The sequence below is a fragment of the Ctenopharyngodon idella genome, chromosome 9 (assembly GCF_019924925.1).
Source record: "Ctenopharyngodon idella isolate HZGC_01 chromosome 9, HZGC01, whole genome shotgun sequence".
NCBI lineage: Eukaryota > Metazoa > Chordata > Actinopteri > Cypriniformes > Xenocyprididae > Ctenopharyngodon > Ctenopharyngodon idella.
The window spans coordinates 17,551,552-17,565,428 of record NC_067228.1 but is presented as its reverse complement, the minus strand read 5'-3'; the positions used below and the strand labels follow the sequence as shown (position 1 = coordinate 17,565,428).

The following is a 13,877-nucleotide window of genomic DNA, read 5'->3' as shown; positions in this document are numbered from 1 at the left end:
AACACAGTGGACCAACACCAGCAGATGACATGGCACCCCAAACCATCACTGACTGTGGAAACTTTACAGTGGACCTCAAGCAACGTGGATTGTGTGCCTCTCCTCTCTCCCTCCAGACTCTGGGACCCTGATTTCCAAAGGAAATGCAAAATTTACTTTCATCAGAGAACATAACTTTGGACCACTCAGCAGCAGTCCAGTGCTTTTTGTCTTTAGCCCAGGCGAGACGCTTCTGACGCTGTCTGTTGTTCAAGAGTGGCTGAAACCCATGTCTTGCATACGTCTGTGCGTAGTGGTTCTTGAAGCACTGACTCCAGCTGCAGTCCATTCTTTGTGAATCTCCCCCACATTTTTGAATGGGTTTTGTTTCACAATCCTCTACAGGGTGCGGTTATCCCTATTGCTTGTACACTTTTTTTCTACCACATCTTTTCCTTTCTCTCGCCTCTCTATTAATGTACTTGGACACAGAGCTCTGTGAACAGCCAGCCTCTTTTGCAATGACCTTTTGTGTCTTGCCCTCCTTGTGCAAGGTGTTAATGTTTGTCTTTTGGACAACTGTCAAGTCAGCAGTCTTCCCCATGATTGTGTAGCCTACAGAACTAGACTGAGAGACCATTTAAAGGCCTTTGCAGGTGTTTTGAGTTAATTGGCTGATTAGAGTGTGGCACCAGGTGTCTTCAATATTGAACCTTTTCACAATATTCTAATTTTCTGAGATACTGAATTTGGGATTTTCCTTAGTTGTCAGTTATAATCATCAAAATTAAAAGAAATAAACATTTGAAATGTATCAGTCTATGTGTAATGAATGAATATAATATACAAGTTTCACTTTTTGAATGGAATTAGTGAAATAAATCAACTTTTTGATGATATTCTAAATATATGACCAGCACCTGTATACTACTAGTGTGTGTGTGCGTGTGTGTGTGTGTGTGTGTGTGTGTGTGTGTCTGATGACAGCACGCATACGCCACCTAGTGTTGAATGAATGTCTGCTCGCTCACACAAGTGAATGCAACATAATGCCTAGGTGGTCTTGGCCAAAAGAATCAGCTTTAACCGCTGTATAAAAACACTGAACTGTCAAAAGTTTTTCCTTTCTCATATTCAGCCGGCCACAATATTTCAATCTATGTTATGGAACTTAATTCATTTTTAAATTTCTCACTCAGACTAAGCAAATATAACATTTTGTTTAAATTTGTGTTAGTCATACATTTAGCCTATACACAGAATGTCAGCATCCGAGCAGTACTTCTTAACTACAGGGGACTTAAAATTATTTAGGAATTTGTATTCACTATAACTTCACCAAATTCCTGTAATTTCGCCCAATAATTTTATTTAATTTTTATTTACCTATTTGATGTGTTACTTATGCATTTCCAAAGAAGCGCAGTTTTGTTGACTCAAATATAGATAGATAGATAGATAGATTGTTGTTGTTCTAAGCATTGCTGCTCTGTTAGTTTTAACATGTAGATATTTTTGTCGAAAACAGCCATAAACACTATTTGAGCAAATCAGTGAGAGTGAGACCCTCCGGACTGTCTGCCGTAGAGATGGAGGGAAGTTTTCAAGACGAGGGTTTCCGACGCCATTGTGACGTCATCAGCGCCTCTTTATTCACCGCCGACCGCAGCAGCCGCAACAAATGAACACCCCTGAATCGTTTGATACTTTGTAATTGCGTTGAAACTTCGAGCATGCGTCTCCGAAAAGCAATTTTGTTCCGCGAGGGCGTGAGAAAATCCAGCGTCTTGCAGGAGGTGATAAAGTTTTTGGATTAAAGTTAGCCGCCGCTCACTAACAAAGCCAGCCGGAGAAAGTTACCAGCACTGCACTATAGCGGGATATCGCCTGGCCTGGAGAGCTGGTACGTTATCTATGTATCTATAATTTCATTAGGATAAACTATGCACTTTGAATCTAAAGAATCAGGAGCATATTTTTGTGCAATGCAAAATATCGATGTTGTTGGAAATTTGAGAAAGAAATCTGCTTGCGCTGCACTCTCTCCGCTAACTGATCACATTACATTGCTGTGCTGTGGTTGTACATTGAATGGGCATCATGGTGAACGATTTATTGAAGAAGCATGACAGATCCACATGCAGTGGCCCGACACGCATTAGGATACTAAAGTCACACTTAAACTGTAAACAATTGAAACATATTATATTTGTTATGGTTTGATATTTTGTTATCTAATGCAGTGATATGTGCATTGTTCAACCTTTTTTTTAATTTATTTTTTTATTTATTTTTTTATTTGATGTTGTTGTCGTCATTGTTTTTTATGTAATGAATTTTGATTATCTTAAATCTTAATATCGTAAACTTATTATCTTTAGTCAGCCGTTTACATTAAGCCTGATAACAATATGTAAAGCTTGCATATATTTTGTGTACATATAGTTGAATAAATGTGATGGTCTCTGAATTCTTCACAGCGCAGCATATTGTAAACTTGTGATTTTTAGTCAACCGTCTGCAGTAAACCTGCTAACCTGATGTAAAAGTTGCATATTCTGCATATTTTGTGTGACTCTTATGTTTCATTCACATCCTGTGATTCTAGATTGATAGGAGTCTTATTTATACTTCAAATCTGAGATCAAATGGTCTCTGAATCCTTCACAGCACAGCTCAGTTCTTAACAAACAGCACATTGTGAGAATGTGTGTAATCCACATTTGTACAATGTTTTGTACAATTGAAATCAGCTTGCTTTGTAATACTTTACACAGTACACCCTTGAATTAACCCACCACACCAGATTATTTCTCAAGTTCCAGACAGCTTTAACCAGACAGCTTTTTCTCTCTTATGTTGTAGTTTGTCAACATGTCTGTCCAGTCCTGGGTAGTCAGCAGCCTCCCATAATGAACAACTCTAAGAATGGGACAGCGGTGGCCAATTCCACTAATGGCCTGGACGACGGTGGGCTTATGGTCTTGGAGTCTGTCTCTATCATCATCATAGCCATATTGGCATGTCTGGGAAATCTGGTCATTGTGGTGACGCTATATAAGAAGCCCTACTTATTGACACCCAGTAACAAGTTTGTCTTCAGCCTGACTTTGTCCAATTTGCTGCTGTCTGTATTAACGCTGCCCTTCGTTGCGGCCAGCTCGGTGCATCGGGATTGGATGTTTGGGGTGGTGTGGTGCAACTTCACAGCACTCCTCCATCTACTTGTCAGCTCGTCTAGCATGCTTACACTGGGAGCCATTGCCATTGACAGGTCAGTCATTATGTTATCTCATCCTGTAGTTTGAGGAATCCTTGTGTATATAAGGGTCAATAAAAGTGTTCATGATAAAGAAAAGGAACTAATTTTGGTTGCGTATGGTTTCAACTTTCAAGGAAAATTTAATGACTCTAAAAAATGCCTTGTGGTTTAACCAAAAAAGTTATTAAACGTAATATCATATTTTCATTGTGAGTGTACAGTTCTTTTTACATAATTTACTAAACATCATTTTACACACACACATATATATATATATATATATATATATATATATATATATATATATATATATATATATATATATATAAGCATAAAAAGCATATGCTATATAGCATAAAAGTATATATGATTAATAATTAATTTTGAGAGTAACTCCACGTGGCATTTTACAATTTGAACCATGTAATAAAGATTTCAAATTATTTGATATTTTAAAAGATTATTTGACCTCGACACAAGGTCGTAAGTGTTTGCAGGGGCCCCCTCTATGATATAATTTCCTGATTTATGTTTGTTTTTCAGCATGTTGGTGTTAATTAGATTTGGTATTAAATATTAATGAGCAGTTTTGTTTTTCATTTTTTCCAAAGAAATAATAATAATAAAAGATTTTGCCAAACTTTTTTTGACATTATACAACAGAAATCAAACAGAAATTAAAAACATGCTCATTCAAGTCATTGTATTTATGAATTGCATTTTGTAATGTATTTTTAAATAAATTATTGGATAGACAGAAATGAACAGTTTTAATTTAATGCTATTGACCATAAGTAAATATACTTGTATGTTCAATAAAGTAAGTATACTTGTTTGTAGTATTATAAAATCTCTAATTTAAGTTAATTCAAAAACAGTTTTTGGCAAAACATGCTTTTTGACTGCTGTAGTCAGTGACCATACTGTAATTCTTTAAGCCTGCAGTTCACCATGACACTGAAGTCTAGTCTTGCTTGAACAGTTCCTCTGTTTTTATGAAAAAGATAAACATTGAAAAATATCAGACCTATTTAGCTCTATCAATACACAAACCCGGAAGCCACACACCTGTGCCCATCTTGAGAATCTTAAAAACCATACTTAATTTCTGGCAGTCAGAGAGTTTTACAGAAAGACCCCCTTGTCATTTTATTGGCTAGTCATGTGTATCTCATGAGGGACTGATTGAAGTGTGTCTTTTATATCAATGTCTAGGTACTATGCCGTATTATATCCCATGATCTACCCCATGAAAATCACGGGAAACCGAGCTGTGCTTGCCATTGTTTACGTGTGGCTCCACTCCCTGGTCGGATGCCTGCCGCCGCTTTTCGGTTGGTCCGCTTTCGAGTTTGACCGCTTCAAGTGGACCTGCACGGTGGCTTGGCACAAGGAGATAAGTTATACCACCTTCTGGGTTACGTGGTGCTTCCTTCTGCCACTGATGGCCATGCTGGTCTGCTATGGCGTCATCTTTCGCGTGGCCCGCATCAAAGCTCGCAAGGTTTACTGCGGTAGCGTGGTGGTGTCTCAGGAGGAGTCCAGCTCTCAGAAGAACGGCCGCAAGAACTCCAGTACATCCACGTCTTCTAGTTGTAGCCGCAGGAGCCTGATCTACTCTGGGAGTCAATGCAAGGCGTTTGTCACCATTCTGGTGGTGCTGGGGACGTTTTTGACAACTTGGGCTCCGTATGTGGTAGTTATAAGCACCGAAGCACTGTGGGGTAAATACAGTGTTTCTCCACAGATGGAGACGCTAGTCTCCTGGCTTTCCTTTACCAGTGCCGTGTGTCATCCACTTATTTATGGGCTGTGGAACAAGACCGTACGTAAGGAGCTGTTGGGCATGTGCTACGGCGACCGCTACTACAGAGAGTCTTTTGTTATACGGCACCGGACCTCTCGTCTCTTTAGCATCTCTAACCGGATAACGGGTGAGCCTGCTGCTGTTATTTTTTATTTTTTTGGGATTCTTCATAACCTAATGATTGGATGAGATGTCTAAGAGTCTTTGTCGTTTAACAGATCTGGGGATGTCTCCTCACCTGACGGCCATGTTAGTGGGTGGTGGGCAGCTCCTGAGCCGTGGTAGCAGCACAGGAGACACTGGCTTCAGCTTTACACAAGACTCAGGTAGGCCGCCTTCTGTTTATCACACATGGGACAAAATGGCGTAATTAATGCACCCTCATGTTGTTCCAAACCTGTATGACTTACTTTCTTCTGTGGAACAAAAAAGAAGATATTTAGCAGAATGTCCTGGGTGCTCTTTCTCATAGAATGAAAGTAAATGGGGGCAATTGCTTTCGAAAAAGCATGCAAGTAATATAAAAGTAGTCCATGCTACACATGGGCTGTATTTCAAGTCTTCTGAAACCATACTAGATACATTTTCTGTGAGGAACAGGCCAAAATTCATGTCACTATTCACTGAAAATCTCTTCTGCTGTAGCTCTTGAATCACATTCACACTTCTGCATAAACTGACATTGTATTCAGCCACAAGGCATGCAACAAATACGGTTATACATTAGTGAACTAGCACAACACATCGCACCACTTTTGAATATATTGAAGCCGAATCAGATTTGAGAGCTACAACTAACTAGAAGGTTTTCAGTGAATAGCAACTTAACTTCCAGTCTGTTCCTCACACAAAATCAAAAATGATTTAGATGACTTGGACAACGAATGTATGGTAGATTCTGTTTTATGATCCTTCAACGATTCTTTTTTTTTTTTTGTCACTTTTGGAACTCAACATCATCCGTCACCAATGAATTCCATTGTATGGAAAAGAGCTGCGCAAACTTTTTGCCTAATATCTCCTTTTTCCTTTTTTATAATGGATTTTATAATGGATGTGGGTGAGGATGAGTAAATTGACAAAACTGTTAATTTTTTAGTAAACTATGTCTTTATGGGAGTTTGCAAAGATTATGAAAGGTTAAATATCTTTTTGGTTTTATGATATCTTTTTTTGTAAGGATCCAAAATATAGTGGTATCATATTGTCCGATATTAAAGATTTGTTTTTATTTATTTTGCCAGTATCAGCCAATATTGTATAATCATTTGTGCATGCTATTTTTACATTTAGATTACCTTTGTCATCATCTAAAGCTGAAGTTAATATTTGTCACATATACACTTTATATTATTGTGATGCCTAAATTCACTTGTTGCATTTAAAATGAATTTTTTTGTAACTCAATTTATTTTTTATTTTAATTGTATTTTTAATTTGTATAGTGTATTAATATATTTTGAAAAAATGGAATATAATTTTAATATCATCATTTAATTAATCCAGAATTTTAATATCGCTGCATCCTTACCTCTTTGAGTACAAGAAAACCAAACAGCAGCAACCCCCACAGATCTGAGCAGTCAGCAGAGGTGGTTTGTTGGCTTACAGACTGCTGTTATCAGGGTGTGCCATTTGAGGAAACACAGAGCCCATGAGTATCGCATAACAGACAGACGGCGATGCTCAGCGGCTCTCCCACAGTGTCCAGACTGGTGTGGGTGGGTGGTGGTGAACAGTGTTAAAACTGATATTTGATTGAAAGATGCCTGCTGTGATTTACCCACTAGCTACAGACGTCATGCTGTTGGACAGCTACACCTCAGAGTCCTCCCACTCAGCCCTCTGTGCTGCCAATAAGAGAAGAAGTTCTGTCACGTTTGAGGACCAAGTGGATCAGATTCCTAAAGGTATCTAACATGTTTTTATTTTACATCTGACTAATGCAAAAATGTCTTTGTTAGTTGTCACCAGGTCAAAACCAAGCACATAGAAAGTGGATCCTTGTGAAAGTTTGTAGTGTAGAAAATTTTAGGCTGCATTTATTTGATCAAAAATACAGTAAAACAAATTAAAAAATAACTTTTATATTTTAAGATATTTTAAAATGTAGTTTATTTCTGTGATAGCAAAGCTGAATTTTCAGCATCATTGCTCCAGTCTTCAGTCACATGATCATTCAGAAATCATTCTAATATGCTGATTTGATGCTCAATATTTCTTCTTATTATCAATGACCAAAATGGTTGTGCTGTTTTATAAAATTTGTGGAAACTGTGATGCATTTCTTCAGGATTCTTTAATGAATAGAAAGTTCAAAAGAACAGCATTTATTTTTGTGTTTGGAACAATGTAAAAGTCTTTACTGAGTTTTAATCAATTTAATGCATCCTTGCAGAATAAAAGTATTCATTTATTTAAAAAAAGTCTTATTGACCCAAGCTTTTGAACAGTATTGTATGTGTAAGTTTACATACACACTGTTTAGAAAGTATAGTCACAGGACTTTATACGTGTTAACCTGAGACTAATGTGATAAAGCACTTTTAGCAAGTTATATCCAGTCTTTAAACTGTTATGACCAGGTTAAGCCATTAAAATGAGTAATTTTCACCTGATACATTTACGTAAATGTAGACTTACAAAATAATGTTTATGCATACTTACTAGTTGATCTGTCTAGAACAGTAGTCCCATCTCAAAAGTTTGATTTTAAACAACCTGCATCTCAAATGTTTATGCAGAAGAAACCTCACATTTATGCTTTTCCATCTTGCCTCCTAAACCTCCATTACACTACTATGAATGGCATTTTCACAAACTGACAGAAAACACTAATTAATTAAACAAAGAAGCATCTTAAAATGTCAAATATTTTAATTTTCTTCCATTTCCTTTTCTCAAGGTGACCCCTCAATAGAACAAGTGACAGCAGACATCCATAACTCTTTGGACAGCTTTGCGTCCTCTCTGGCTAAAGCTATAGAGAATGATGCCAAGCTACAACTCTTTGGGGAATGGACTCAAATTCCCACAAGTCTGTTTACAGTACGAAACACACAGAGAGCTCCCCGTTACCTGGATGGACAGAGACTCAGGATGGAAAGCATCGATGAAGGAATAGTTAAAGATGATGATGATGAGCAGGAGGAGGAGGAGGAGCATGAGGAAAAAATAGGTGACACTTCCATGTAGTTCTCTGACGTGAACTTTGGTGAACTTCTTAAAGGACCAGAATCTTGTTTAATCTTTAGCTTTGAAAGGTACAGAACATTCAGCTAACACATTGGCAGAGGTTTACAAATGTACAGTTGTTTGTGTAATTTACATTCTAGGTAACGAACTTATACTTGATTATTTTAGCCAGCAACTGCTGCTACTTGCCTTGGTGAGACCAAAGACCAATAATCATTGCTGTACCTGCAAGGTATCAGGTACTAGAAGCCCTACCGTCACTCACCAGAATAAGTTATGTTTTTGTAACATAGAAGATATTGTAAAATCATGTACAGCCCTCATATTGTGAGGTATTTTGGCTGTTTTGGGTACTGTGTATGTATTATGTTTACTCTTTTCTTACAAGGAAACTGTAACCACTCTTTTATATGTACTGACGGTTTGTAAGAATGATTATCCTAGAGAAAGGCTCCTCTTTTCAAGTTTGTTTAATATATTCATTCAATTATATATTTTTTTAAGTGCCACAATGTTTAAAGAAAATATAACCCCCAAATATTTGGGGGGGTTATATTGATGTGGACAAAAAAAAAAAAAACTCTTTTCAGGCCCTACACCTTAAAGTATTTTTTCAGGCATTGAATTGACATTGAAGAATCATCTAAAGGACAGAAAGATACTGGGCATAATAAAAGGTAGAATACCTCTTAAAATGCATATTTTATCAAATCTGATTAAAATGCTTTGGCTCAATGTATTGGTGTGAGAAAGCAAGATCAATATAGTTGTCATTATTAGTCATTGGTACAATTGCACTTGAAGATTTTACTTATGATCAGTGACTGATCATGTGTTTTCACTCCTACCTTGTTCAGTTTGGTTAGTATACTGTGTGTTCAAAAATGATTAATCATTCCTGTGGAATCTTTTTTTGCATTGCGCCAGTCATTTATATTACCAATATCGATAGGCTTTTTTGTCAATGGTGGCACTACCAAATTAATTATTATTTGTACTGTGTTATTAAATTCTTTGTGTGTACTCAACAAGCTTTCAGTCATGTTTCGTTAAAATCGCAACACATTTAATGTTTAAACTGTCCTCTGGTACATTGTTTGAAAAGGAACTGGAACTTAATTTGAAAATCTGTAGACAAACATTTAAAAAGATGGCTTGCATTCCTTAACAGTGCTAAATGAGGTTGGCATATAATGGCCCGCTAGATTTTTCATTTTTTCAGCTTCTCCCAGCGATCACTAGTCACTTAGCAGAATGCTCAAGCCAACAGCTGCCACAACAAAAGGCCATCTGTGCTGTTAGGAGAGAGAAACACGACCTGCTAACTAATGCTACAACCATTTGGCTAGACAGCAGTGGGTTGTATGTATAGACTGAGTCAAAAATGGTTCTCATTTTAATAAACCTTTATAAACATTCCGCAGTGTAACAATGTATAGTGCCTGTTTTGGATAATGATATATTGCAAGTAGTACCTGTAATTGGGGTTAGGCAGAAAATGCCTGTGCAATGCAAGATTTAGTAATGACAAAAAAAAAAAAAAAAAAAAAGAGCCACTTTTATACACAACATTGTTAGAGACTAAGAGAACATGTTTTCAGCAAACTCATGTTTGACATGCATAATTCCTGGTATACAAACATCTGAGTTCTTCATTTGAGGCTACAATAAGATTTCACACTTAACACCGTTCAAAGCTCAACCGTTTGATTTAACAAATTAATATTGCACTTAAATACTCTCAAGCACCATCTGTCTAGTCCCGTCTTTTCTTACATTTCAACTTGTTTGCATGAACTCCCCAGACGCAGTTTACTCTCATATAGAGTAATTAGTTAGAAAAGTCTCATTAAAAAATAACAATGCCAAAAACTGAACTAATAAGGAAATACTCTATTTTGTAACTTGTACAAATCTCAAATGCTCAAGTGCACTGTAGCAAAAAACCATTCACTTTCAGCAGGAGAGCTACTGTTCATCCTCATTCTCTTGTCCAGAGCCTTCTGAACGGTCACCCTCCACACGGTCTGAGAAAAAGAGGGGGAGAGGAAGAAAGATCAGTCAGTTAGACACTCGTTCAAGGTGGTAAGCCAAATGGTAGAACAAGTATCCACTGACAAACACTGCAGGTGTAAAAATCATTGGTAAATGAGACTTATTTTAAAAGATAATTAGACAAAATTTCTTAGTGTTTGGTATCTTTTCCTTTAATGACAGCAGAACTGAAGCTGCATGAACTCCACAAGTTTGTGTAAAAGCTGATGATCATGTTTTCCAGCTTGATTTGAAAATGATTCAAAGAGCATTTTAGGCTTCAATGGAAGCTAGAAATCACATAATAAGGATGTACCGATACCCTCATGTCACGATTCGATACATATCACGATACTGAACTCACAATATTATTGCAATACTTCAAGACATATGGTAAAAGGTTAACAAAAAAGTACTGTTGATTAAAATGCTAAATTTGGTATTACATTGGGGGTGGAAATGAATAGGCTTGGACTTGGTGCTGGTAACTCAATGCACAGGACAATGTTGATACCAGAATAAGAATATTCAGGATTCTGAAGCTGAAAATGCAGAATTATTTTAGACGAAAATGCTTGCACTCTGTTACTGACAAGATATATTTAAAATAATGTAGGCCTTTTTTACTGGTAACATAAGAAATGTGGCATTATCAGGACCCACAAATATTCCCCATTGCATTATTATAAATTATATTCAACATTACATATGGAGTAGTTTAATGTAGTACTGGCACTAAAATTGTAAACTGTCGATCCACACAGTAATTTTCATTTTTGGTGAACTATACACAATACAGATTGTCACTATCCACAATACATGTTGCATTTTTGTATTGCGATATATTGTGACATGATATATTGTTACACCCCTAATAATCAATGTCAAAAATTTACAATAAAATTCAAAAGTTTGAGGTCAGCAAGTTTTTTTAATTTTTTAAGAAATTAATACTTTTTTCCAGCAAGGATACATTAAATTGCAAAAGGTAGAAATAAAGACTTATACATTGAAAGAAAAAAAAATGCTGTTCTGTTCCTAAAAAAAAAAAAAAAAAAAAAAAAATGTATCATGGTTTCCATGAAAATATTATGCAATAAAATTTTTTAAAATCTTTTCCTGAAGTATCATGTGACTGAAGACTGGAGTAATGATGCTGAATATTCAGCTTTGCATCACAAGAATAAACTAGATTTTAAAACAAACTAGAAACATTTTTTAAATTTTAGTAATATTTCACAATGTTTTACTATATTTTTGATCAGATAAATACAGCCTTTGTGAACATAAGAGACTTCTTTTTCCAAAACATTTAAAAATCCAAAAATTGAACGGTAGTGTACATATTTGATTAGAGACCTAGAAATTTTGTCATTAACTTTCAAAAAAAAAAAAAAAAAAAATTCTAAATTTTCTAATTTTTTCCAAAGGCTTTTAGGACCTCACTACAGATCTGCTACATGAATATATATGAATGTGACTTGGATAAAATCAAGAGATATTCAAAAAGGTACAGCAGGAAGTTCACCTGTTCTGATGTGATTTAATGATGCCAGCATTCGGAGCATGAAGGAAGCAGGGACAGTGATAGTGTTCCTCGTCTCTTCCAGCATTAACTCATTACGAGCAATCACCTACAACACAGAAACATCAGGAAATTAAATCCATATGTACATTTATATATATGGTCACTTTACCCCTATAGTTATAGACATAGGCATAGATATGCCAATAAAACTGCCTTTAAAAGCCTCAATTTAATAGATTTGCCTGCCTCTATAAATCAGACACAGATCCTTAGGCTTAGACAACAACCGTGCAAAGAGCTCTGGTGCCCTCTACTGGGGATTTTAATTATATCTCAAAGCAAACAACAGGCTTGTGTTACTGCATGCACTTTAAATACACATTTTAAAGTCTGAAGGATCAAAACAAAACTTTATTCATAGAATCAAAACAGAAAACATTGTCCATACCTCATCAGCAAGGACTCTGTTAAATGATGCTGACTGTTCTAAAGGCGACCACAGTTTAATGTCATAGTCAATTCCAGATGAAGCAAGAACTGCAAAAAACAATGTCAGAACAAATTATGTTATCCAAATCATCTAAAATAAAGCTTTTAATGGTTCGCTCAAACATTTTTTTTTTTTTTTTTGCTCACTGGGGTCATAAGGGTGAGGCTGCAGGCAGTTGACCACATGGTTATCGGCCTCCAGCAGCATCAGGTGCTCTCCCGTGTGTCTGTCCCAGATGAAGATGTGGCCACAATCTGAGCCGCTCAACACAAAGTTATTCCCCCAGAAACACGACTCCTTAATCTACATGCACAACCATGTCAATAAAGGCAAATATCTGTGAATGGTTCTTTACAAAACATGATTGTTTACATACTAGAACTAATCATTAAGTAAAAGCAAGTTGCTTTTTGTGTACGATATGCATCAGTCTGTGGACAGACTCTAATACACTGCCAGCGTACCATGGTCCTGGAGTTGCGGTGGCCCTTATACGTCATCTTGACAGAGGGTCTCCTGATGTTCTGAGTCTCACTCTCCTCCATCTCACGCCTTTCTTTTCTCCTGCGGAACAGCTCCTGGATGCGGGCCGCAGCGGACCGTCTATGAAAGATGGAGCACATAGAATATCGCTCATGAAATGCATCTATGCACCAAAACTTTAAAACACACTATAACTCGACAGCATCTCAATGCAATATTAGTCCAGGATGGTCAAATTTTCACAAGCTTAAAGAGTTTCGATACATCTTACAGCATTGAATGAGAGGGGCAATATTTTATCTGAATAGATTTCTAAATTTTCTGCAGAAAATACTAGTGTTGCTTTACCGTGCAAAACTCGACATGATGCTAGGGTGTTGTGGGTGTTTTTTTATATCCTGGTCACTAGAAATAGCTCAAATCTGTCCTTTAATGGGTTAGTTCACCCAAAAATGACATTTCTGTCATTAATTACTCACCCTCATGTCGTTCCAAACCCGCAAAACCTTTGCTCATCTTCGGAACACAAATTAAGATATTTTTGATGAAATCCAATGGGTTTTTTTTATCCTCAATAGAAAGCAACGAAATTACCACATTCAAGGTCCAGAAAAGTAGTAAAGACATTGTTAAAATAGTCCACATATATACAGTGGTTCGACCTTAATGTTATGAAGCGACGAGAATACTTTTTGTGTGCAAAAACAAAACAAAAATAATGACTTTATTCAACAAATTTTCCTCTTCCCCATCAATCTGTTACGCAGCTGGTGCAGTGAAAGCAGTACAGAGCTTCCGTGTTTACGTCCGAACGCCGGCACAGTATTGGCCAACGCTGTTCACATGAGCAGCAAGACGCATGCATGTGATGCTGACGCAGGAGCCGGCCAATAATGAGTCGGCATTCTGATGTAGAACACGGAAGCTTCAACGTCTTCAACGTAAACTGCATAAGAGACTGACAGGCAAGAGAGGAAATTGTTGAATAAAGTTGTTATTTTTGTTTTGTTTTTGCACACAAAATGTATTCTCGTCACATCATAACATTAAGGTTGAACCACTGTAGTCACGTGGACTATTTTAATGTCTTTACTACGTT

At 36.7% G+C, this 13,877-nt stretch overlaps 2 protein-coding genes across 9 annotated transcripts in view; one reads left to right on the top strand and one right to left on the bottom strand.

The window, feature by feature from the left end:
- The first annotated feature begins 865 nt into the window (after window positions 1-865).
- gpr161a (G protein-coupled receptor 161a) lies at window positions 866-9,266 on the top strand. Of its 2 annotated transcripts, XM_051906305.1 has the most exons (6): window positions 866-1,882; window positions 2,845-3,253; window positions 4,457-5,175; window positions 5,267-5,374; window positions 6,839-6,958; window positions 7,954-9,266. In XM_051906305.1, the coding sequence occupies exons 2-6, from the start codon at window positions 2,892-2,894 to the stop codon at window positions 8,241-8,243; spliced, it is 1,599 nt and encodes a 532-aa protein (XP_051762265.1). In that variant the 5' UTR covers window positions 866-1,882; window positions 2,845-2,891; the 3' UTR covers window positions 8,244-9,266. The 2 variants fall into 2 exon arrangements, with proteins under 2 accessions (XP_051762265.1, XP_051762263.1); XM_051906303.1 differs by having other exon boundaries at window positions 866-3,253.
- A 531-nt stretch (window positions 9,267-9,797) lies between these two features.
- The window catches only part of dcaf6 (ddb1 and cul4 associated factor 6), a 30,846-nt gene continuing 26,766 nt past the window's right edge, over window positions 9,798-13,877 (bottom strand). For all 7 annotated transcript variants that reach the window (XM_051906292.1, XM_051906293.1, XM_051906296.1 and 4 more), the window contains 5 exons: window positions 12,760-12,898; window positions 12,442-12,598; window positions 12,254-12,342; window positions 11,806-11,911; window positions 9,798-10,270 (listed from right to left, as the gene is read on the bottom strand). In XM_051906292.1, coding sequence (XP_051762252.1) covers window positions 10,212-10,270; window positions 11,806-11,911; window positions 12,254-12,342; window positions 12,442-12,598; window positions 12,760-12,898 — 550 coding nt within the window. In that variant the 3' untranslated portion in view covers window positions 9,798-10,211. The remainder of the gene's footprint in view (window positions 10,271-11,805; window positions 11,912-12,253; window positions 12,343-12,441; window positions 12,599-12,759; window positions 12,899-13,877) is intronic.